The sequence below is a fragment of the Lepus europaeus genome, chromosome 2, assembly GCF_033115175.1.
Source record: "Lepus europaeus isolate LE1 chromosome 2, mLepTim1.pri, whole genome shotgun sequence".
NCBI classification, from domain to species: domain Eukaryota; kingdom Metazoa; phylum Chordata; class Mammalia; order Lagomorpha; family Leporidae; genus Lepus; species Lepus europaeus.
In genome coordinates, this window is record NC_084828.1 from 126,834,271 (window position 1) to 126,860,360 (window position 26,090).

At 38.6% G+C, this 26,090-nt stretch overlaps 1 protein-coding gene across 1 annotated transcript in view; it reads right to left on the reverse strand.

Annotated features, from left to right (window-relative positions):
- ARHGEF26 (Rho guanine nucleotide exchange factor 26) overlaps positions 1–26,090 on the reverse strand; it is a 133,733-nt gene that overhangs the window by 73,845 nt on the left and 33,798 nt on the right. Inside the window, exon 6 of the mRNA XM_062212816.1 lies at positions 24,420–24,580. Coding sequence (XP_062068800.1) covers positions 24,420–24,580 — 161 coding nt within the window. The remainder of the gene's footprint in view (positions 1–24,419; positions 24,581–26,090) is intronic.

Here is a 26,090-nt window from a genome sequence, read left to right on the forward strand (position 1 = left end):
CTGGCTCCCAGCTAGCTGAAGGAATTTAAGAAAGATTAAAGAAACTACTTAATTTTCACTTACTCAGGGGAGGGCTACACTGTGGTCTTTTCACACGGTGATGGTCTCCAATTTACTAGGAAGGGAGGGGAGTACACCTGTGAGAGGGAAGGGAGCACTAATGGGCCGCTGGTCAGGGGACCCAGGCTGTGCAGGAGTGCATGACCTCTGAGGTTCTCAATAGCTACTCTAGTTTCTGTTAAATGTCTGAGATATTGGCACCTGTGCTAACAAAACCAGCATGAGCTTCAGCTACAGAATGATTATCTGTGATCACACCTGATAGCTAGACTGTAACTTGTAGAATGCTTTACAATTTCCAAGTGGTTTTATGTATCTTTCCATTAAACATTAGTACCATTGCCAAATGCTTTCCATAGTACTCATTATAGCCATGCAAGATAAACACCCACTGAATTTTTAAAAACAAAATAAAACATGAGTGTTAATACGTTCCTTTGTTGGGGAGAAGGGGCAGAGTCTAAAAATACCCCATTCAGCCACTAAGAATTGTCTCACAAGAACCAGACTTTGAAACAAAAAATAATTTGCCGGTTCTAGTATTAGTATTTATTAGTAATATGAATAAATACAGTATGTATTTATAAACATATAGTGATATAAATGATTCGGAGGCAGTTAGCTTTACAGAAAAGTAAATTATCTCCAAGAATTTGTCAATAATTCATGATTTTCAGAGAATATAATTTTGTAAAAGTTCACTTTTCTTTTACAAATCTGTATGCTTTGGCTTATTAATTCCTTATTTTTCTTTTTTCAAGGTTACCTTGAAGACTTGTCAGTAGAAAAAGAAAAAGGAGGCGGGGCCGGCATTGTGGTGCAGTGGGTTTACTCCAATGGCCTGAAGCGCCTCCCTTATGGGCGCCGGTTCGAGACCCGGATGCTCCACTTCCAATCCAGCTCTCTGCTATGGGCTGAGAAAGCAGTAGAAGATGGCCCAAGTCCCTGGGCTCCTGCACCTGCGTGGAAAACCAGGAAGAAGCACCTGGCTCCTGGTTTCGGATCGGCGCAGCTCCAGCCAATGCGGCCAACTGGGGATTGAATTATCTGATGGAAGACCTCTCTCTCTCTCTGCCTCTCCTCTCTCTGTGTAACTGTGACTTTCAAATAAATCTTTAATAAATAAATAAATAAGATGAAAGGGATACTATCATTTTTTTCTTAGACTTTTTTGGACAGGCAGAGTTAGACAGTGAGAGAGAGAGAGAGAGAGAGACACAGAGAAAGGTCTTCCTTCCGTTGGTTCACCCCCCAAATGGCTGCCACAGCCAGCACACTGCGCTGATCTGAAGCCAGGAGCCAGGTGCTTCTCCTGGTCTCCCATGCGGGTGCAGGGCCCAAGCACTTGGGCCATCCTCCACTGCCCTCCCGAGCCACAGCAGAGAGCTGGACTGGAAGAGGAGCAACCGGGACAGAATCCGGTGCCCCAACCTGGACTAGGACCCGAGGTGCCAGCGCCGCAGGTGGAGGATTAGCCAAGTGAGCCGCGGCGCCGGCGACTTTCAAAACCTTAACTTTACCCTCTACTCTGTGTCATTGGGTGGTAAATTCAATTTTTTAAGAAGCTGAGGCTAAAAGCAGTATACGTGGAAGCTGTTTCACTAGTGAGTCGTGACTTGCATGTGGATGGTGTGTTGCCTACAGCTGGGCCCTCCTGAAACTGTCTCCTGCACTGAATTATCCTCAGAGCTTATATAAGACACATTTCTCCAGGGCCAGTGCTGTGGCATAGTAGGCTAAGCTTCTACCTGTGATCCCAGCATCCCATATGGGAGCTGATTTGTGTCCCAGCTACTCCTCTTCTGAACCAGCTCTTGGCTGTGGCCCGGGAAAGCAGTGGAAGATGGCCCAAGTGCTTGGGCCCCTGCACCCGCATGGGAGACAAGAAGCAGCTCCTGGCTCCTTAGCTTCAGATCAGCCCAGCTTTAGCCATTGTGGTCATCTGGGGAGTGAACAAGCAGAGGGAAAATCTTTCTCTGTTTGCTCTCCTCTCTCTGTTTGCTACTCTACATCCAAATAAATAAATAAAATCTTAAAAAAAAAAAGATACGTTTCTGTGACACCTATTTTCTTAGTTAAACCATTTCGCAGTTTTCTGTAATTGCCTTAACCTTCTTGAATTCAAGGTTTTTTCTTTAAACTTTTTGAAATTGCATAAAGAAATATGAGTGTGTATGTGTGCATGTGTGTACATACATATATTTCCTTGTTCTTTTAATGATGAAAGGCAACTCTGTTCTTACATCTATGTCAATATTATAAAAAAGGAAAATCTACCTGGATCCTTTTATTGCTCCAACATAAAAAAGCTTGACAAAGGAGTATTATCTAACTGCCCATTTAACTTTAACAGCAGAAAAAAACTGAAGGGAAGATTAGCATGCTTTGTCAGGGAAAGTCAACTAATCATATTTTCCTAATGCATCAAATTACATAATACCAGAGACAAAGGTAGTTGAATATCTTTAAGCTTAATTTCCCTAAATCCTGGTGATAGTAGTCACTGTAACACATTAAGGCATATTTTCTCTTCTTTTCTCCAACCCTTACTAAACTTGTGGAGAGGGTCTCTGAGGTTCTTCAAAGGTGCAACCTGGAATGTAGGCACAAGCCCTTCAGGCTCATTCAGCCCAAAAGACCAGACCAACACAATGCCTATCAGAGCTCCCAAATAGGTGGCTGGGTTGAAACTCCTAACACTTAAAAATTAAGAGATTGTGCTCATATATCCAGATTTCTCACTTTTCTGGAAATATTAGAAGGCTTAGCAGCACTGAGTTATGCTGCACTGTAGCTGGGGCTGCACTTATGCCTTGGTATGTGGTGAACCTCCATCACTGGCAGCCATCTCGCACTGACCATGCTTTACTTATCTACATGACCTGGCAGCCAGGGCAGGTATTTGAATTGTCTTCCTGTGTTCAGGGCTCTAATGTCATATCTGGGCCTGAATTCAGGCTTAACAGTTCAGATCTGACTACTTTCAACTTGGATATAATTCACTTAACCTCTCTTTTTGTCTTCTGCTAAACAAGAATAAAATCTTCAGCAGAGACTGTGTCAAGGATTAAGTTACATCCAGTGAAAAAAGAACTTATCTGAGTACTTGGCACACTGGGCTGCATAAATGGTGGAAGATCATGATATTATTATCATCATTAAATGACAAAGTATCTAAGGGATATTTGAGAAGATACTAATTTCCATTCAAGCCAAAAAAGTTTCTGAAATCACTTATTTTAACCCCCAAACTTATGTTTTATTTAGATACACACTGAGTTATTAGGGACTCATTAAATTTCTGTTTCCATTCATCAGAAACCTGCAGGTATCAACCCAACATATATGTAATAAACAAAAATAAACCAGTGCAACTTCTGGTTTTCACTCAATTGCTAAGAAATGCAATATATGGTTCATCAGCAACACACACTAATCAATCTGTTCCTTATACCTGCAAAGTTTATCATATTAATATAAAAAGGCAGGAGTGAGAACCTAAGCTTTCATTAACCTGCAGGATGTTAAACTGTGAGGGATAAATAATTGCTGCAATTAGAATCAAATTTTGACAAATGTGTGGTTGTAAAATGTTTGGCTTTCATTAGAAAGTTTACAAGGAGTTTACAAATTGCAATGATTGGTTCTCTGTCAGAACCATAGTTAAAAAAAAAAAAAAAAAAAAACCTTTCACAGTCCAATTACAGAAGGAGAAAAGGGAGAAAAAAGTATGTCCAGATACCTCTTCACAATCTTAACAAAGTCGTCTTAGTGAACTGAATTCAGGAGAAAGGTCTTGTCAACTTATATTCATGATCTGAGCCAGAATAAACTATATCAGAAGCTAAGTCCAATTATTTATACCACGCTGGCAAAAGTCCAAGACTGAAACATAATGGATTTTTAGTAGGACTAGGCTGAGGGTAGGAGTGCGGAGGATCCATGAAAGCCTTGCTAATAAATTCTCTTGAAATAGCATATTAAAGATTATGAAAATATATTAATCATGCCTGGCTGAAGACACTATATTCTGATGATAACTAAAATGTACTACAGCCTTAATAATTTCTCAGATGTCAATTTTGGCTATGCGTAAGTGAAAACTGGTACAGACAAGAGCCAAATTATGATCCTCCTAAGCATCCACTTCAAACTTGAAGTTATGAGGAGGTGATTTATGTGATTGATGCTTCTATAAAGCTAACATATTTGCAAATTAATACTCTACAAATGACCAAAAAAAGAACTTCTGGATGGTTCATTTTGCAACCAGAAAATGGTGTGGAAGATGGAAATGCTCCCCTTAGCGTGTATCAGTCCTATGTGTCTGGATCTGCATGGGCCAGCCCATCTCTAGATAGAACCTGTGCTTCCTGCATTGTGAAAACAAAGGAAACCAGGAAGAGCTGTCCACCTCCAACTGTCATGAGGAAACTTCAACAACAGCATCCACTGCCAGTTAGAGTGAAGCACTCTACCTGCACCCCACCTTTTCCTCTCTTCGCTGGAAGTGATGCCAATTACTTAGATCATCTTTCAAAGGTACACAGCCTGTGCCAAGACTCCAGGGTTCTGCAGGTGTCTTTTCACATGGATCACACCCCAAAGTGAACCTGTAGCAACAGCATCTTGTGTGAAGCCTTCCCTGTCTACAACTGCATCGCATTGACACAGTTCAAAAGATGGCTCCTCAAAAGAGTATCAAGAGAAATGAAGTCATTCTTAAGGCTTGTAAGCTTTTTCCTAGAGCCTGATGCTCTCACCTCTATTCTCTCCCCAGTAAGCTCACCTATACCATGGCTTAAAACTCCATCAATATGCTAACCACACCCCAGTATATCTCCACCATTCAAACTGCCCAAAATCAGACCAGCTTCTTTGTTTGTCCACTGGTTTCTCTTGATGTCTGCTGGCCATCTTAAAAGGTACAGGACATGGTAGACAAATGGCTACTTAAAAACTCACAGCTACCAACTGTGATGCAGGCATCCCATCTGAGCACAAGTTTGAGTCCCAGCTGCTCCTCTTCCAATCTAGCTACCTGCTAATGTGCCTGAGAAAGCAGCAAAGATGGTCAAATGCTTAGGTGCCTGCTACCCACATGGAAGACCTAGACGGAGTTTCTGGCACCTAGTTTCAGTTTGGTTCAGGCTTGGCTGCTGTGGCCATTTGGAAAGTGAATAAGCAGATGGAAGATTCATTCATTCTCATTCTCTCTCTCTTTCTCTCTCCCCCCACCCTGTAACACTGCCTCTCAAATAAAATAAATTCACCTGTTTCTAAAAAAAAAATACTAACAGTCCTGGAAAAGGAAAAACTGTGGAAACTAAAAAATCAGTGTTGAGGTGGGGTGCTGGGGAGGTATGAATAGGTCATCAAAAAGGCTTTTCAAAGAAGTGGGTAATTCTGGGCAATATTGTAAAGTTGGATGCACATCATTATACACTTCTCAAAGCCCACAGGATGGACATCCAGAGTGACTGCGAGTGTAAACTACAGCCTTTGGGTGGTGATGATGGGTTAATGTAGGTTCATCAGTGATAATAAATGAATCATTCTGGTATGGAATGTAGATGGTGAGATATAGGACTGTAGGCATGAGAGCATCAGGGACTATATAGGAACTCTACACTTTCCACCCAATTTCCATGTAACCTAAACCTGTTCCAAAAAAATCAAGTGTATATACACACACACACACACACCTAAAATTCAGCAGTGAATATGGTCATTCAATTCCCATTCCTCTGTATCAGTGTGTATTTACTACATCTCAGCTAGAGAGGTATACATGCTTTCCCTGAAGATTACCAGAAGAAAGGAGAGTCTTTGCCATTCTTAGTAGCTGTGACATCAGCCACCACTTTACACTGGCTTATATCAAATAATGTCCATAGGCATCCGGACTCTTTTCATGAAGCTAATGCTTAATGAGTTTCATGGGAACTTTCTTAACATAATTTCTGATCTCTTAGATCTCTTATTCTGCTGTCTTTACCACAAGTCTTTCCTGGTTATTGGAGAGAAACCCGGCTGGTGAGAAAGACATAATCTCTATTCCAATACCTAGAACCTGACTCTAGACCTCTCTCTTTCACAGAGCAAGAAACAAAATGCGCAGAAGTCACACAATGATGCCAGTAGCCAACCTGTCCCTCTTCAATTTTTTTCTTCACTAAGCAGCCCTCAGGGGGGAGTTTTCCAATTAATTTCTTGAAGAAGAAAAAAATCAATCATCCCAACTTGTACTTATAGAAGTAGCTAGCCACTGATTAGGTATTAACTGATAATTATTAATCACCCTCACATAATTTACCCTCCAAATTGGGATACCATCTGAAAGTGAAAGTAACTACACCCAAACAACAGAATTTATCTTGGACAAATGAGGACATGCAAATACACATGAGCACATACGACCTAGGAGGAGCTGGTCTAACTGCTCTACCTGTGCTAATGTAACTTTCACAGCAATGCAAAGAAGCAGAGACTGCTATCATCCTTATTGTACATACATAGATTCTTGAATCACAAAGATGTTAGCAGCTTGTCCAAGGCCACACAGGACAAGTGGTAGAAAAGGAATTGGAACCCAATCAGAGAGATGACATTCTGAAGATACCTTGCTATACTATAGTTTGAGTATCCTTTATCCAAAATCCTTAGGATGAGAAGTGTTTTGGGTTTTGGAATATTTACATATACATAATGAGATATTTTGGGGAGAAGACCCAACTATAGGCACAAAATTCAGCCAGAAGGTAATTGTATACAGTATTTTTAGTGTGCCTGAGTTTTGATTGCAACCTGTTTAATAACCCAGTAGCTGAGGTCAGGTATGGAATTTTCTACTTGTGACATCATGTAGGTGCTCAAAAAGCTTTGGATTTGAAGCACTTCAGATTTTGGATTTTCAGATTAGGAATGCTCAACATGTATCAGTAACTCTAAGCAACATTCTGAAAGTTTCTATCTCTATAGTGTTTTAAACTAAGCAAATAAAACCTCTTTATAGTTTTTCACAGCCCTGAGTTACCTGGTTACTGGGAAGTTGTGTTTTTATTACATCTAAATGGAATTTTTCCTGCTGGCCACTACAGGTTCTGCATTTACTGTTGATTCCATTATCTACATTTGTTATGTTCCATAAAATTGCTGTGAACACTCAATTAGTGAATACTGAACCATTCCTAGAGAAAATACAAGTTAACTTCCTACAAGTCTCTGGACACAAGATTTTCGTCAACTGACCAGTATATAACTTTGTCTTGTGTTTGTTTCAGGACACCATGTATATTTTGTTGATTAATTAACATCAAGCTCACGCCAACAGCACCACTGCACTACTATATAGCTGTAATTTATAAAAGTACTATAAGCTTATCCAACAAAGTATTTTCACCATAACGCACATCACAGCCTTCTTGTACTTAGGAACACTAGATAATCCTTGAAAACAATGTTTTGGAGTTATTTTAAACAGCAAAATCACCAGCACAAAAGCACAAGAATGCAAAAAAGATGTGGCACTAAATGACCATAGAGAGACACTTGTTTATGGTATGAGAACCGAAAGGAAAAGACCGAGGGTTGCCTTGCTCAGCCTCAGCTGGGAACATGTGTTTAGAGTGACTCAAACTTTGTGCTGCTTTGCACATGTCTCAGAATGACCCGAAGAGTGTTACAAGTACCCTGCTGGATTTACAAATAAACTTTAGCAAGTGGGCAAATTCACTAATTTGGAATTATCAAATAATATGCTATCAACTGCACCTGTGGTTAAAAAAGCTACCAGGCTGCTGCAGCAGAAGCAACATTGCAGCTCTGACACTGGCAGGCAGACGTTAAGTGCAAGACCCCTGCTCGGACACCAACTGGTAGGTGACTGTGGGTACTGTGCTTGACACCTGTCTGGATCACCCTTTTCTCATTTATAGAATAATAACACCCAAACCTTCTCATCTTTGGGTTACAAAATAGCAATTTCAACCAATTTTACCCTTGACTTTTATTTTCATTTTTAATCATTTTTCAGTACACAGTCTTTATAGAGCTGACCCACGTTTCTTTCTCATATGCTAGTCAGGCTAATTACAGCAGTGACCTAGTCCCACTGTAGCAAAAAAACTGGATCTGTACAGATGCTGATTCTCCTTAAGAACTTAAATTTAAGCTTTAGTAAGAGGGAAAAAAAAAAGAACATGTTAGTGTATTTAGTCAGGATGCTACTTTTAAATGTGGAACTGTAAGAAATTACTTAATTTGCCTATTTGTACATAAAGAAATGCTGAAAGGAAAAACAAGACAACTAAGACATTAACAGAGGGTAGCAGTATAGAAGGGGTCTTCAAAAGTTCATGGAAAATGTGCACAATGAAAACAGTATGCATGGATTTCAACAATTTCTTGCACCAGAGTAAACTTACCTCCCAATTCCATTTTTCCACAGACTTGTTAAAGTACCCTCATATAAGCACATGCCATTTGGCAGTGTGTAGATTTTTAACCTGTGTAAATACATAACTTACTAAAAGCTCAGTGAAATATCCAATTTCCTGTAAAATAATGGGTCAGAAGTCCTGACTTTAGCTCTAACTCCAATTAGCTGTAAGGCTGGGGCTACTATCTCTAAATTATAAAATGATCTCAAAACTCCCTCTCAACCCCCAAATTCCACAGGGACACTTTATTAATCACAAAACAGAAAAGAGTAAAATGAGTTCAGGGGCACTACACCATTTACCATGAGAAATAAATTAACAACAGGTGAACTGTATCTTAGTCACAGCAATGATCTCATAGTCACATGACTGATAGGTTTTATAATTTCAAATTAGTTACCAGATTTTTAAAAACACAACTGCAATCATGGGTTAGAGAAATTTTAACAAAACTAAACATTACCTAAAATATGATATAAAAGGAGTTTCTACTGAACCCAAAGCATAAATTAGATAACTTTTCCTAAAGATAGATTGATTGACAGCATCCACATCTCCAGATACATACTCGTTCAAAGGCAAGAAAATCAAAGAATTATGCACTCAAGCCAGAAGAATGCTTAGTATTTTGAACTATGACATTATCAAGGTTCTGTTTTTTAATTAAAGATCTTCATATTGTAGCTAAATGATCAATTAAATTACACTGCCTAAATGTAGATCTACTAAGCTGTTCCATATATCCTGCTTGTTCATTTGGTGCAGTTACTTGCAATTATGAAAAGATTAACATATGACTAGTAGAGTATTTCAACAAATGGTTAAGAGATTAGACTGAATTACATGTGAATTAAAATATCTATTAAAGACCACTAATCTTATGAAAGTTATCTCACTAGAGAGAAAAAGGAAAGAAGAATTATTAGGAGTAGGAGAGGTTACTTCCAGGGTTCCCCATCCCGGGAAATCACCTTGCTCCTTAGTACCTGTTCCAAGTGTGTTCACCACATCACAAGGACAGGAATTTTGCATGCCATGGTTACTATTATATTTCCAGTGCTTCCCACTGTATCTAATGGCATTATGGCCTCAAATTATTCTAAAACATTCAATCTAAAATGTTTTATCAAACAATAAGATTTAATGCTCAATAAAGATACCATATCCAGAACAATGACTATTTCCCCAAGAAAACAAATTCCATAACATATGAAGAGCTATTCATTTAAAGCTCATGAAGAGACCAAACTAGACAGATGAAGCCCTGACTGATTTTTGGAGTACAGGGAGAGAAAAAAAAAATAACAAGGTCCAGTGTTATTCTTCACTTAAAACTGGCTGTTTTATTGACTAGAAGAATAGTAGATAGTGATGACTGACACTGAGGATGGTAAGCTATCAGCATGTAAAAATGTTTATCTATGTATACAGAGACAATGTGTTTTCCTAGAAGCTATACCACAAACCTGCTGTACCAGGAGACCTACTTTTCACTGCATACACTTTGGCAGAATTCGCATTTTTCTGTTGGGTGGCAGTGGGTGACCTGATCAACCAGTTTTTTGGATTAAAGCAGAGTGGCCTCCTGCAGATGAAAAAAGAGCAAGGCAGCCCCTAGAGGTATTTTAAATGGACCAGTTCAAACATTTGCCATGGCAAACCTTGCCTACAACTCAATCCCAGCCTTTCTCAAATACATACGTTCGTGAAAATTATAAAAATACTATGGCACTGTTGCCTCAAGGAAGATGCAAAGGAGAAGGCAGCTCTGCTTGGATACCATGTTGCTCCTTCTGTTTTTCAGAGCTTGGATGTGTACTCACAATCATTTTCACACATTATCCTCCTCTTGGCAAGTTATTCATACCTTTGCTTCCTCCAGCCAATCTCTCTCATGTGAAAAAATACTGCAGCAACACATACAGCTATATTTTTTCATACCATCCTCAAAGGGCTTTCACCAGGCCCTAAAGCAAGTCAGAATTCTGAGCCTGAGAGAACACTGGCAAAGACCACCCTCCGTGAGACAGACTTTTCCAAACCCACATACCATGGGGAGAATTTACTGCTGAGAAAAAGCACTGGTAGGAATAAGTAATTCTGCAGGGCAAACTGGTGGTAACAGACTTACAGCAAGTGAAGTGCTAAGAGCCCTGATTTTAAATTATTTAGTTATTCCAATAAACATTAGTTCTGCACAATGGAAAACTGATTTAGCAGCTGACATGCAGAGGGAGAAGGCAATCTACCTAAGGGTGAGTCTAAAACACCTTAATCCAATCTCAGGAAAGAGAATTGTGATCAATAAAAGTTAGGTGCAATCCTTTGGCACAGCAGCTAAGACAGTCACATAGCATAAGGGAGTGCCTGGGTTCAAGTCCCGGCTCTGCTCCTGACTCCAGCCTTCTGCTGATGCAGACTCTCGAAGGCAGTAATGACTGTGCAAGCAGTTAGCACAAGTAGTTGGATCCCTGCTATCCACCTGGGCTCCCAGCTTCCAGCTGTTGTGGGCATTTGGGGAGTGAACTGCAAATGGGAGCTCTGTTTCTCTTTCAAATGCACACAATTAAAAAAATAAATAAATAAAAACTCGTCTTCAAATTTGAGAATTAGTTCATGCTGAGAAAGTCTGAAATAAAACAGGCAAAGGCAAGCAAAAGCTTTTCCAGCATGAGGATCTGCATTTCCAAACACAGGAGTCTCCAAGAGCCCAGATGAATATGTTTTATTGAACAGCATGCAGGGTGACAGTGTTTGAATTTTCCCCACCTGTAAGTGTAATGGATTCTTCTCAAGTAACAGAAAATCAACTTGTGTATAACAGCTCAGAAATATTAATAAAATAATATCCTGCTCTTTAATTAAAATATCTTAATATTCTAAAATAGTGACATATACCCTGATCACAAAGGCAGTTGTGTGGAAGCAAACTGGCTACTGGCCAGGAAGACTGAGTTAGAAGAGATGAGGTGAAGGTTCCAGACGAGACATTTAAGTACAGTAACACCCAGCGAAGACATAAACACAACGGAGACAAACAAACTCCCTTCCCAGACTTCATGCTTTTTTAAACTCACAAAACATGGATTTTCAAATGACTCTCTCATATGCTCCAAAACTTACAGTAACATAGTGACATCTGTGGTTTAAATTTTAAAAGCACAATCTTCTTAAAGATCTTTAACTCAATGCTACTTAGCAAAGAGAGTAATTTCAGGACCTGATTCCTCCTGCTCTCTTTTCAAGAGAATGAACTAGAGTAAAATCTCAATTTGTGAGAATGAGTTACCAGGAATGACTTGGAGAACATCTTCGCCGCGGCAGAGTTTCCAAAGTTATCTATATAACTACATAACACATCCCTAAATATGTATAACTAAATGGTGTGCACGAAACAGACGCAAAATTCAGGGGAATAAAAAAAAAAAAAAACACAGGAGCCACATAACAGATACAAACACTGCTATTGTGCCCTGTTCTGGCTGTTCATATCACTCTTCTCTGCTGGAAGAGAAATTCCAATGAACTCCCAATACAGAGACAGTTTTTCTTGTTACAAAGGGTCCTTTGTTTGAATCCCCCACAAGTGACAAGGTCAATCTTAGCCAATCTTGACATTTCCATGGACCCTTTCCACCAAATTTTTTTCCAAGTCCAAATCATTTCCCGAAACCTTTCTGAAATCCAAAGAAAACACTGCCCAGATAAAGTATCTGTTGAGGTTTATAAGAAATACCATCTCCCATATATGTATGTTCCTCAGGATATTTTTCTATAAATTATTTTCAATACCTAAAAACACAGGACTTCTATAAATTTAATCCACACCCTTAAAAATTTTTTTGACATAGAATGGTAATAATATACTGAATTAATATTTAAAACCACATCCACCTGTCTTAGTAAATAGAAAGTGATTAAAACTTTTAAATAAAATCCTATTTTTGCAGCTTTTTATGCAAAATTGGCATTGAAAAAAATGAAAATATTTTGCTGTGAGATTGTTCAGTATTTACATTACCACCTTGAGGTAAAGATTTCTTTCATTTAAATCCTAAGAAAGTCTTGCATAACCATTTACTACAAAAGTTTAGTTGGAAACATTAGATTATTTTCAGATTAAGAAGCAGAATATTACAATCTGAATTAAGTCAGCACCTTCCAAACATATATCTTCTGCCACAAGCACTCCCCAAATCAGTGTACAAGTGGTTTATGGAGTTTAATATGCCATTTGGATGACTTTTTAATCTGATAATATCTAATCTCCAGCCCACTTTTATAATCAATTTATTTCTGGAGAAGACCGCAGCACTGCAACCAAGGGAGCAGGTTCAGAAACTGCTTACAATACAGATACTAGACAAGGTCTCTCACAGGAGAACAAAGTCCACAAGGAAATGACGACACAATGATGTCAGTGCAGTGCCTCAGAAAACAAGATGCTTAAGGCCTCCACATTCTGAGACAAGAAGTCAGGAACCGAAGAGGAGATGAGTCCAATCCCCCTTTACGACCAGCTCCATGGGTGACAAACACCAAAAGGAGACAATCCAAGGAATTTTTCAGATGGTGACCCTCTAGCAGAAACCAAAACTGAAAGTTGGTACTTTAAATTGAAGCTTTAACTTCAGTGAATCCATGTGTTCTAGGTGAATGCATCCTAAAGAATCAAAAAGCTCCCTAGTTTCCATTCCATTGAAATGAATGATTTTAAGATTTATTTAATTATTGGAAAGTCAGAGTTATACAGAGGATGAAACACATACACACAGAAAGAGAGATGGAGAGAGAGATATCTTCCATCTGCTGGTTTACTCCCCAAATGACTGCAAAGACTGGGTAGGGCTGGGCCATGCTGAAGCCAGGAGTCAGGAGCTTCCTCTGGACCTCCCACATGTGTGTTGGGGCTGAAGCACTTGGGTCATCTTCTGCTACTTCCCCAGGCACATTAGTAGGGAGCTAGATCAGAAGTGGCGCAGCAGGGTTCGCACTGTGGTACAGTGGGTTGAAGTCCTGGCCTGAGGCGCTGGCATCCCATATGGGCGCCAGTTCTAGTTCCGGCTGCTCCTCTTCCGATCCAGCTCTCTGCTGTGGCCTGCGATAGCAGTGTAGGATGGCCCAGGTCCTTCGGTCCCCGCGCCTGCATGGGAGACCCAGAGGAAGCTCCTGGCTCCTGGCTTTGGATTGGCGCAGCTCCAGCCGTTGCAGCCATCTGGGGAGTGAACCAGCAAATGGAAGCTCTCTTTCTCTGTCTCTAGCTCTCTCTGTAACTCTTTCAGATAAAAAAAAAAAAAAAAAAAAAAAAAAGTGGAGCAGCTGGCACTCAGATCCAGTGCTACAGGTGGTGGCTTTACCTGCTATACCCCAACGCCGGCCCCAAATGAATGATTTTAAACAAATTCACATAATTACTTTTGGCCTCAGTTGCCTAACTTGCAAAAGGGAAATGGTAGAACTTCACAGCATTCTATACAGGATGAAATCAGATGAAATGAGAAGTGTGGGGAAAACACAAAATTTCTGCCCAGATGCTAATAACATATAGCAACTAGAGACAACATCCTGTGATATGATAAACAAGCAACTAAAAAGCTTTAAAGTCCTTGCTTTTGAAACTTAATTATCAACCATCCTCATGCTTAGATCATGTGCTAGATTTAACTTGGCTAAGATCATGAAGTTTACATTAAAATCTTTTCCATCAGCCAGAAGAACTGTGTGGTCCTGCTTGTTTTACTCACAACTGGCAGAGTAAAAAACCCATGTAATGGTTCAAAATCCACAGCTGTAAATGCAACACAGATGAAATGCACCAACTAAACCCCAGTCATTGTTTCTTTTTCCACCAAGTCCAACCCTACTTTAAGACCGATAACAGCTAATGATTAAGTTTGCTAACACTTTACTCTGTCCCAGCCAGGATCATTATCCAAGTTTAAATCTCCATGTGAGAACTCAGAATCCACAGACTGTTGGAGCTTGGAAGGTAACACAAGGAAGGAAGGAAGGAAGGAAGGAAGGAAGGAAGGAAGGAAGGAAGGAGGGAGGGAGGAAGGAAGAGGAGGAGAAGAAGAAAGAAAGAAAGAAAGAAAGAGAGAGAGAGAGAGAGAGAGAGAGAAAGAGAGAGAGAGAGAATAATACCATCTTGTATGCCCAAATGTGTGCAAAACAGGGTCAGAAAAATGGCCTAATTGGCAGCTGGCACATGCCAGGGCCTGCTCTGAAGCACGGTTCAAGGAATCCACTACTCACAAGGAAAACACTAGGCAAGTAGAAAGCAAATAGTTCAGGTTTAATCTTAATCTAAGTCATAACTAACATCTACACTTTCTGATTATGGAAGAATGCATTTACTCTGACTTCATTCTATGTCAAAATAAAGATGATTGCCAAAATGCCACAACCATCTTTAAAGACAAACTCATGAGAACTACTGTTCTAAGCTCTGTATTAAACAAAATCTGATCCTCCCTTTATTTTTAGGGATTTATTTGGCATTTATTCATACATTTTATTTTTATTACAAAAGCTGCACCAGTGCAATTTAACTTGTTTTAAAAAGCAAAAAAAAAAAAAATTGGCTCATTATGCAACTACCTCAATAAACCTAAATATTTCCTTTCTAGTCTTTACCAGTGCAAAAATAAAACATCAACATCAGATAAATATTTTTGCTTTTTTTCCAGTCAAGAATATCCAGTCTTTAATCTTGTGTTGATGGAGCTTTTTTAATTCACACACAATAGTTGTACATTTTCATGGAATACCACTGTAATTTTTCAATGCCTGTCTGTAGTAGACACTGGGTCAAACCAAGGAACTAGCATTTTAATTTATCTTTTTTATGTTTGGAGCTCACCAGCCCTACTCTTCTTGTTCTTCATATAGTAACAATCCCACATTGTGAATTCTCATTACCCTACTGTGTTATGCTATTTCTCTCTGTGTTTTGGTACCCAGTGTCCAACCTCCCTCTTTCCCCATCCCTGATACCTCTCAACTTCTAGTAATCACTATTGTAAGTTTGCATTGAGTTTTTAAAACATCTGCAGAGGGAGAACATGCAGCACTTATCTTCCTGTTTCTAGCTTATCTCACTTAACATAATGACCTCCAGCTCCATTTTGCTGCAGTTTTTTTTTCTTTTTTTAATGGCAAAATGTTATCTATTTATTGTTGAATAAAGATTTGTTCTTTTTTTAAAGATTTGTTTGTTTATTTCAAAGTTGGAGTTATACAGAGAGAAAAGGAGAGGCAGAGAGAGAGAGAGAAAGAGAGCGCACGCGAGAGAGAGGTCTTCCATCCGCTGTTCACTCCCCAAATGGCCGCAATGGCTGCAGCTGGGCCCATCCGAAGTCAGGAGCCAGGAGCTTCTTCTGGGTCTCCCACGTGCTACAGGGTTCCAAGCACTTGGGCCATCTTCTACTGCTTTCCCAGGGCATATCAGAGAGCTGAATATGAGGAAGTAGAGCAGCTGGGACTCCAACCAGTGCCCATGTGGGATGCCAGCACTGAAGGCGGCGGTTTTACCAGCTATGCCATAGCGCCGGCCCCAGAAAAGATTTGTTCTTTACCCTAGTCTTAGACCAATGCTGACAGGAGCAAATATGAAGAGGGCATACATACAAAACTTAATAATATCTAGAGATATTTCAGAAGATCAATCAAAATTATAGTAATAAAATCAAGAAAAATAACTGCTATTTGATGGTGGGCAGTGCAGCAGGTTAAGCTACTACTTAGGATGTTCATATGCTATATCAGAGTGCCTGGGCTCAAGTCCCACCTGTACTTTCAATCCAGCGGCCTGTCAATGCACCCCTTGGTGGGCAACAGGTGACGGCTCATGTCTTTGAGTCGTTGCCACCCATGTGGAGACCCAGACAGAATTCCTGTTTCCTGCCTTTTCCCTGGCCCAGTCCTGGCTATAGCAGACATTTGAGGAGTGAACCAGCAGATGGAGGATTTCGCTGTTGATCTTCTTGTCTGTTGCTCTGCTTTTCAAATAAATTCTTAAAATAAATAAACTTTAAAAAAATCATTATCTGAATGCTTACCTAGAGTGCTAAGCACCTACCCCTATGAGGTTAGGTATACTATTATTCTCATTAGATAGAGGCAGAAACTAAGTAGATGCTTAACATATTATCAAAATGGATTTTTTTTAAAGTTTGAGACTTAACATGTGTGCTTTAATCTTCAACTTGTTGCTTCCTGCAAAAGTTAATGATGATGATGATGATGTATATGTGAACATAAACGCCACTAACAAAAATTGTAAAATATTACTTAACCTATACTATGCGAACCACCATTTGACAACAAAGGACAAAGGCTACACACATGCTCGCCTGTGGGTTTCAAAAGGAGGGGCGTGCAGAAGGCTTCAGGTAACCACTGCGACTTTCTCCTAGTTTCCTGGGCAGGAGTCCCTTCCAAGCTTGGACCTAGGTTCCTGGGTCCAGTGTCTGCCCATTTTGCTCTACAGCGGGGCTGAAGGTCATTACCCACTGGTTACTGATAAGGGCTGAACAGCAGGAGCTAAATTGTCCATGTCACTGGGGTATACTTGAGGTGAAGTCAAAGGTCCTTCTTTGTTCATCTCAGGACAGAGGAAAAGGTCCAAGAATGTCATTAGAGAATGACTTCCGAATGCCACTTTCTTTCAACTGCCAGTTTTTAAAAAAACTAGTTTTAGAAAGAATAAAGTTCCTCTACTAGGTTAAAGATAATGACTGTGTTTCCCAAGGTTCCCTGGTAAATTTACATTGGATGTGAAAGAAAAATTATTTACTAACACAAAACACCAGCAACAGTCATTATTTCAGGGTAAAAAATTTAACAGGTTCTTTTTTTTTTAAAAGATTTTATTTATTTATTTGAGAGGTAGAATTATAGACAGTGAGAGTTAGAGGCAGAGAGAAAGGTCTTCCTTCTGCTGGTTCACTCCCCAAAAGGCCACAACAGCGAGAGCTGCGCAGATCCAAAGCCAGGAGCCAGGAGCTTCCTCTGGGTCTCCCATGTGGGTACAGGGGCCCAAGCACTTGGCCGTCTTTTACTGCTTTCTCAGGCCATGGCAGAGAGCTGGATAGAAAGAGGAGTAGCCGGGACTAGAACTGGCATCCAAATGGGATGAAGGCATCACAGGCAGAGGATTAATCCACTGTGGCACAACGCTGGCCCCTAACAGGTTCTACAACGTAAAGAGTCCCATATTCTCTGGACAACTCAATTTTAATGTTTTCCCTTTAAAATTTAGTTTTAATAATCAGTAAAGATGAAATGCTAATCTCAATGCTATTAAAACTCTTGAAGATTTACTATCATTTGGTTAGTGCTTTAGAATTTAGAATTTTAATCACCAAATAGAAAACCTGTTTCACAACAGATATGTGATGCCATTATTTGTCATTTTTTGTAATATGACGTCAGTTCATGAAATAATATTAAGTGTGTATGCTTAAAATAGTACTTATGTCTCCTGATATTTTAACATATCTGATTAAAATTAAGGAACAAAATGTTCTACGTGAACACTATTTTGCATGTTTATCATTATTATAACTTACCCTGGCCCACAAAGCAGAAATTGGAGAAGTTGGGAACAAATTCAGTTCCTCAGGATTAAAAAGCAAACTGACGGATATTTTCACTTTACTCTGAAGACAAACATGGTTGTAGCTTTAAATGGCTTTAAAGAAAAATATCAGTGTTTTAACTTTGTAATGTAAAGAGAAACAAGCACCATGCAAAGCAACTCATTTTTATAAGGTGCAAATAATAGCATACTGGGACTACTGTTGTGGCATAGTGGGTAAAGCTGCAGTCTGCAACACTGGCATCCCAAATGGCATCAGTTTGAAGGAGTCTAGCAGCTTCACTTCCAGCTCACTGCTAAGGCCTGGGAAAAGCAGTGTAGGATGGTTCAAGTACTTGCCCCCTGCCATGGATGTGGGAGACCTGGAAGAAGCTCCTGGCTCCTGGCTCCTGGTTTCAGACTGGCCTAACCCTGGCCGTTATGGCAATCTGGGGAGTGAACCATCTGGTGAGTGGATTTAGTCAGCTCTCATCATCCCATACAAGGAGGAGAAAATATAGAATCAGAAGGGTCCAGCTACTTCCTCACAAACACCTGTGACTGGGTTAAAAAGCATTTCCAGGGCTAGACACCAGGAAGACAACAACACAGCAAACCTTCAACAGTTAGAAGTGACTTTAGACAGGTCCACGCGTGCCATTCAGCCTTTCTTTTTCTATTGACTTCATTTCTATCCAAATCCATAGGCTCCTCAAATGGTTCTGTGTCAAAATTATGACCTATATATATATATATATTTGGGTGGGACCATTCATACTTCTGTGGGACTGTCCTACCACCACTATCACCACCACCCTCTTAAAAGTCACAGCTCCAATAACTAACATCTCACTTAAACCTACAGTGACAAGAACCACCTCTATGATTCAGATCAACAGATCTACTCAAGGTATTTCTGTTTTTCTCCTTAACTAGATGCCTTCTCCTCATGTTCTACAGTCACCCAAACTTAATTCCTCATCTCCCTCACTAAGCCTCAAACTTTTCCCTCCTGTATCCTGCCAAACAGAACCTCCATCTACAGTAAACAAGAAAACAGCCTCTGAGGTAAACTAAACTTTTCTCTCTCTCTTTAACAAGCCATCACAAGAGTCTATGTTTCTCAAACCCTTCCTCTTTGGGCCCCCTACCAGGTTCCCACCATAGCTTACTATGTGCACTGCAATTGCCGCAAATCTTTAAGCTTTTTCGCCTCCCCTCTAATGCAAACACCACACTGTTCTATCCATTGCCATCAACAGATGCCTACCTAATTGCTGAATGTTTCCACATTAGCAATAGTGAAATTCCTCAAGAGATAGTGAAACTCTTCAGAGCACACAGACTTCACCATCTGTTATCATCTCCTTTTTTATTTTGTTTTTCTCTTTTCTTTTCAGTTTTGTTTTTGGTTTTAAAACTTAATAATTTTTAACATTTTTGCCACATTCACTTCATCTGTAAACATTATATACAAACAATATATACTATTTTTCTGGAAAACAGGGGTGTTACTATCACAAAATGAGGGATTCATGATAATGATCATAACCTGGGGAAAGAAGAGCATTCTGTCATGTACACTGTATAATTCAGAGAACCAATGCTTTTAACTCTATCCCAAATGATAGGACATCCACACAAGTTTTAAACTCTCTATGTATTAACTTCCACAATTAAGAGAAAACATGTGATTTTTGTTTTTTCTTGGTCTGGTATATTTTCTATAGCATAATAAGCTACAGTTTGAAGCACTTGGTTACAAATGTCAGGATTTCATTAATTTTTATGGCTTAGTAATATCCAATCATCAGTTGATGGGTATCTCGGTCAGTTCCATATGTTAGCTATAGTGAATTGAGCTGTTATAATCATGGGGTTAGAGATAAATCTTTGACATGCTGATTTCATTTCCTTTGGGTAATTCCCAGGAGTGGGTCATACGGTAGACCTATTTTCAGATTTCTGAGGAATCTCCAGACTGTTTTCCATAATGGTTATACTAGTTTAAATTCCCACCAACAGGTATTAGGGTACCATTTTATCCATATCCTCTTAGCATTGTTTTTTCTTTGATTTTTTTTTTTTTTTTTTGGATGATAGCCATTCTACCTGGGATGAGATGAAACCTCATTGTGGTTTTTATTTGTACTTCCCTAAGGGCTAGTGATCCTGAGTATTCTGTTGGTCATTTGTATTTCTTCCAATTATGGAATTGTCAGTCATTCACTTATCTAATGTCTTTTTCTATCTTATTTTTGGCTGATATTTCTTATTATTTGATTTTCCTTTTTTGTGTTTCCTTTTCTATCAAACATTTTATTTATTGTATAAGCTGAAGCTACAGAAAAACACAAAGATAAAAATGAAAGACAATTATCCATTATGTTTGGATAAATTACTTTCCAAATAGTTAAAATATAATTCAATTTAAAATCCTACACTTCGGACCTGCTATATAATCTGAATATATTATGAAAAATAGTCAATATTATGACTATTTCTCTAAAATCTTTTATTGGTTACACAATTGGATACTGAATAAACATCATTTAACTAAACCCATGTTAGAGTACATTTCCCCATCTTTCTAGAATTTTCTAATTTCAAATCTTTCTAACCTGTTGAAGTTTTACATGTCTGCTCATCGCAAAGTTCAATCATGTGCTGCATAACTATGTTCCAGTCAATGATGGACCACATATATACCAATGGTCCCATAAAATCATAGTGGAGATGAAAAATTCCTATCACTTAGTGATAGTATAACATGATATCTCAGGGCCAGCGTCATGGCTCACTTGGTTAATCCTCCACCTGTGGCGCCAGCATCCCATATGGGCGCCGGTTCTAGTCCTGGTTGCTCCTCTTCCAGTCCAGCTCTTTGCTGTGGCCTGGGAAGGCAGTGGAGGATGGCCCAAGTGCTTGGGTCCCTGCACCCGCATGGGAGATCAGGAGGAAGTACCTGGCTCCTGGCTTTGGACTGGCACAGTGCGCCGGCTGTAGTGGCCATTTGTGGGGTGAACCAATGGAAGGAAGACCTTTCTCTCTGTCTCTCTCTCTAACTCTGCCTGTTAAATTTAAAAAAAAAAAAAAAGATAGCTCTACATATTACATGTGTGTGGTGATTTTGGTGCAAACAAACCTACTGTACTATCAGTTGAATAAAAGTATAGTACATCTAATTATGTACAACACACAATATTTGATAATGATAATAAACAGCCATATTGCTTATCTATTTATTTTACTAGACTTTTAGCCATTATTCATCTTCCACTTATTAAAAAAGTTCACTGTAAAATGGTGTATCTTGTTAGTCATATAGCAGCCTTATACATATCGTGTTTAATGCGTTTCTGGATTGCATTATTTTTTCTTGTGCTTAATCTCTTGTATCGTTCATCATGGCACTAAGAGCAACAGACTATGTTCCATATATAGCATCTAGTCCAGGTGTATAGAAGACTATACCATCTACATTTGTGTAAATATGCCCTAATGTGTTCTCACAACAACACATTTCTCAGAACTTATTCCCATAATTAAGCAAAGCATAGATGGTATATTAATACGTTTGCTATTTATCCTAAGACATCAAGAATCCTGTGTTACTTAAGAACAGCTTATTTGTTTAGCTCTATATACATACTCTATTGAAAAGGCTGTAACACAATGCTTGGTATCAAATGAAAAAAATAATGACTGACTAAATGAATGCACACTTCCTTCAAGCTTTATGGAAAAGCCCTTGATTTTAATATTTTGGAATTTCATGAATTTTATATTTTGGGATTTGATGAATTCAATTATGTTCAGCATGTCTACTTACACTATAATTTTGTCATCTTTTCACACAAGAAGCTTTTAATAGCCTCTTTCTGGACAAAAAAAAAAAATAGCTGATTTTTTTTCCTCTCCTGGTTATGCAGACAACTCCCTCTGATTAGCTAAGTTGAAATCTTACACTAACATTGCTGATATAGTCAAAGAAAGTATTTTCAGTCTTCAGCAAGCATAAGAAAACTTTAATTTCTCCACTTCTCTTGATGTTGGTACTGGCTTAAAATTTAATTCATGTATTATAGAGAAAAAACACCATTAATTTAATATTTACTGAAGAGGCATTTCAGATGACTTGCATTTATATGGAAAAGTCTGAAAGAGATACATTACCTAAAACTATACTCAGGCAATTATTCTTGCCTATTAGATTGACATAAACCTACAGATTTGTTGACACACCCTGCCTGAAAGACTGTGGGGAAGAAGGTAGTCACCCATTCTCAGTGCTGATGTAAAATGGAATAACTACTTTGAAAGGGAATTTGGCAAATCTTCCAAAACTGCATGTGCATTTACCCTTTGATCTAGCAATCCGACTTCTTGGAAAGATACAATGGTTAAAACACAGAAAGACATGAAAGCAGGACTTCTTTGTAGTAGTGAGACTGAAAACACTTTTAATGCCCCTAGATGGGGGCTGGATGGATAAACTATGACTCAGCTCCTCAGTGGAAAAAAGAATAAGGATGCTCCCTGTAAATTGCTATGCTGGACTCCTTAATATATATTGTTAAGTAAATATGGAAATGTTGAGAAAAGCCACCATGTAGAATATGCTTTCATTTACCTAAGAGAGAGGAATACAAACATACATATGCATGTGCTTACATTAAAAAACAAAGACAAACAATAATTTTTTCTTTACAATATCCAAATAAGGAGGGTAAAGGGTGGAGAACAAGGGGATAGAATCTAGGTTTCCTTTTCAAAAAACCATTTAAGCCTTTTTAAAAAACCAGTTATACCTATGGAGGTGTAATTGACAAACAAAACATTGCACATATTCAATGTATATCTGTAGATGAGTTTGGAGTACCTACATGCTGTTCTGAAAATACTTGGCTTGTAGATGTGAATTCGGAATTTTTTTCTGGCTATCTACTGAAACAGTCTAAAACCACCTTGTAGTAAGCACCCCCACCACTCACACTTGGGCCTTGAATATACTACTTAACATCAAAAGACACCAGGGCTCTTAAGGGAAATGGTGCTCATTTCATGCCTGGAGCATGGATTGTAAAACACAGCCTTTCAACATCTTAAAACATCACGTAGCAGGAAAATGATCAAAGATTATTGAGACCAAAGATGAGAAAATCTGAGCATCAATAAGCAAAATAACCTGAGCTTAATCACTAGGAGATGCACATTTCCTTTTATAAAAATATTCCAGCTAGTAAATGAATAATGAATGATAAATTAGAGGAACACTATTTTACAATCCTTAATGAGTTAATGAATCTGGCATTGATCACCAGTCACACATTGTGTGCCACCTGGGAAATGCTACAGAACAAGTGACCCAGTCTTTTCAATAAATAATGTGCAAGGAAAGAGTGTAAAAATGAATGAGGAAACTTCTAATACATGAACATGTAATGCTATCCAAAACAGAAGTGAAAAATGTAGAGGGCAGAACAGTGCATAAAGTATGCATTTATATAAATATAAGGAAAACACATATTTTCTTATATAACTAAGCCATTTCTAAAAAAAATACAAGAAAGAAAATATTTATACTGTTGACTTCAGTTAGGGAACAGTACAAAATAGTACTTTTTCTATAGAATTTTTTGTATCTTTGGAATTTTAAAACATGAACCTACTACTTACACACAAAAATGTTGAATGAAACAAAATCACAATGAAGCAATAAGTACAACCATAATACTGTGGTTATATAAAAGAATGTCCTTTATATTTATGAATAAACCACTATTTCTATACACTTGGAAATATTTAACACAAATAATAATAAACAGATATGGAAAATTTTTAACAATATAATTACATAAAATTTTAACTATAGTTATATATAAATTATATGTTATAAACATAAATTCTAAATGTAAAAAAATTTAATATACAATTTTATCTACTTTTCATGACAAATAGTAAAGCAAAAACCCCATAAAGATAATTAAAATAAAATATTATCACATTCTAGCTAGACACTGCCTATGGAAGACCAAAGCATGAGGCCTACTCTTCCTTTACTAAAATGGAAAAGCATCAAACCAAGATAAAAGAAAGAAGTGGGAGAGAGGACTGAAGACACTTTAGACAGCTGTCTGCTGTGATAATTACAAACGTTCTATCTGTCTATGATCAACAACTTGAAACATACCTTAAAACTTATTTTAAGGAATGAAGACAAAAGCCAATTGAATAGATGAGACATTATGATCCTAAGTTCCTTCTTGTTGAGATAACATATTTTTATTTGTAAGCAATGACTTGAAATGATCAAAAGCAAACTGAAGTGCACTTACTTTTTGCTGGCCTCACAGACATCTGTAATGTTGGAGAAAAGATGGTGCCTCTCAGTTTTGGTCATTGTGTCACTCAGTTCTTTAGAATTCTTAAACATTCGTATCAAGATCTCCAAGCTAAGTAAATATGAGTGTTCCGAGGATATGACTTCAAAGATAGCCTGTAAGAAGGAAAGGGAAATGATTACTAATTATTTTAATTGAAGAACTAAATCTAGCTCTCAAAATTCTGCTTTAGGAATGACATAATCTTGAAAAGTATAAAAATATAAGCATTATTAAAACTACATCACCAAACTGATGTATACTGGTACAAGACACATTACCCATATCTCAAGAAATACTCATTGTCTCAGCGTAAATATGAAAAGGTGAAGGGATCTGGATGACTCAGCATTGCATCCTGAGGTCATGCCTTTGCCTGGAGGGGGGGGGGGGCAATCTATGGAAGGAAACTAGGGCATGTCATAAAATCTCAGTATGACATTAATTAACCTTCGGGGTCATCTCCTCCTGCCCTGCTTTCAAAGCTCACTGCTTCAGAGACGGTAAGGATTTATGATGATCACTTAGGATCCAGAGACAACTTCTCATAAATAACTTCCTTCTTTCCTTTCTCACATGTGCTCTTTCTCTCCCTGTGTTTTATCTGACAAACCTGCAGTCAAAAACAGCACATTTTCTGGCATGTTGTAAAAGCTTACCTTCAAGAGCTTCTTACCAGCTACAGGAAATCTTTTATATAAACTTACACAACTGAGTTCAGCAAGCCGCCCTCTCTACCATTCTCAGAGTTGCAAGGAGCAAAGGACCCTCTGCAGAAACTCTTGGTGTCAGGCACATGGCAGTTTTCCTGATGAGTGTTAATGACGAAATGCCAGCTCACACATGTGGACAGACACTAATGGCCTAGGTAAGGAATTCATCTGGCCTCTTAAAATCAAATTCAGATCCTTTAGGAATGGCAACACAGGGAACAAGCCTCCTCCGGAACAGGTGGTGAGCAGCCTGAGAGCTCACAGCAACACTGCCTTCACCACTGGATCTTCAGGGCTCCTGCTCTTCAACCCTTGGCCCAGAGAGCACACAGGACCCAGACCGGGTGGAAGCAGAACAGGCACAGGAGGGGGGACTCCAATCACACATTGTGATTGTGTTGTACATCAGGTTGGAGGTGCTGATCTCAGTGTTCCCCTCCCTTTTCAGCATCCTCAAGGTTTTAGAGACTGAGTTTTTACTTAAAGCGAATCTCAGCTGTGCTCCAGGGAATTCAGCAATGGAAGTGCCTGAGGAGTACAGTGTAAGAACATCAAGAGTCTGCTTCACCTGTCATGTGTAAGGCTATTCAATCAATACACATATTCAATTCCCAAGAAACACAGGTAAACTAAAGAAAATTCTCCCTTCTTGTGAATAAGTAGTAGTTTAATAGGCTTAACGTAAGAAGTGTTAAAATATGCTGCAATAGAGGCACCAGTTAAAAGCATATCATGTTAGATCTGCTAAAAATTGCTATATTCTACAGAAAGGAACAATTAAGTTACATTTGGGGCTGTCCTTACTTTTCTATACCACAAATGGAAATATTTTCAGAATATAATAAATATAGACAGGATGCGAACATACAAGGCTGAGAAGAACAGAAATGGTCAAGTGGGACTAGGATTTTGG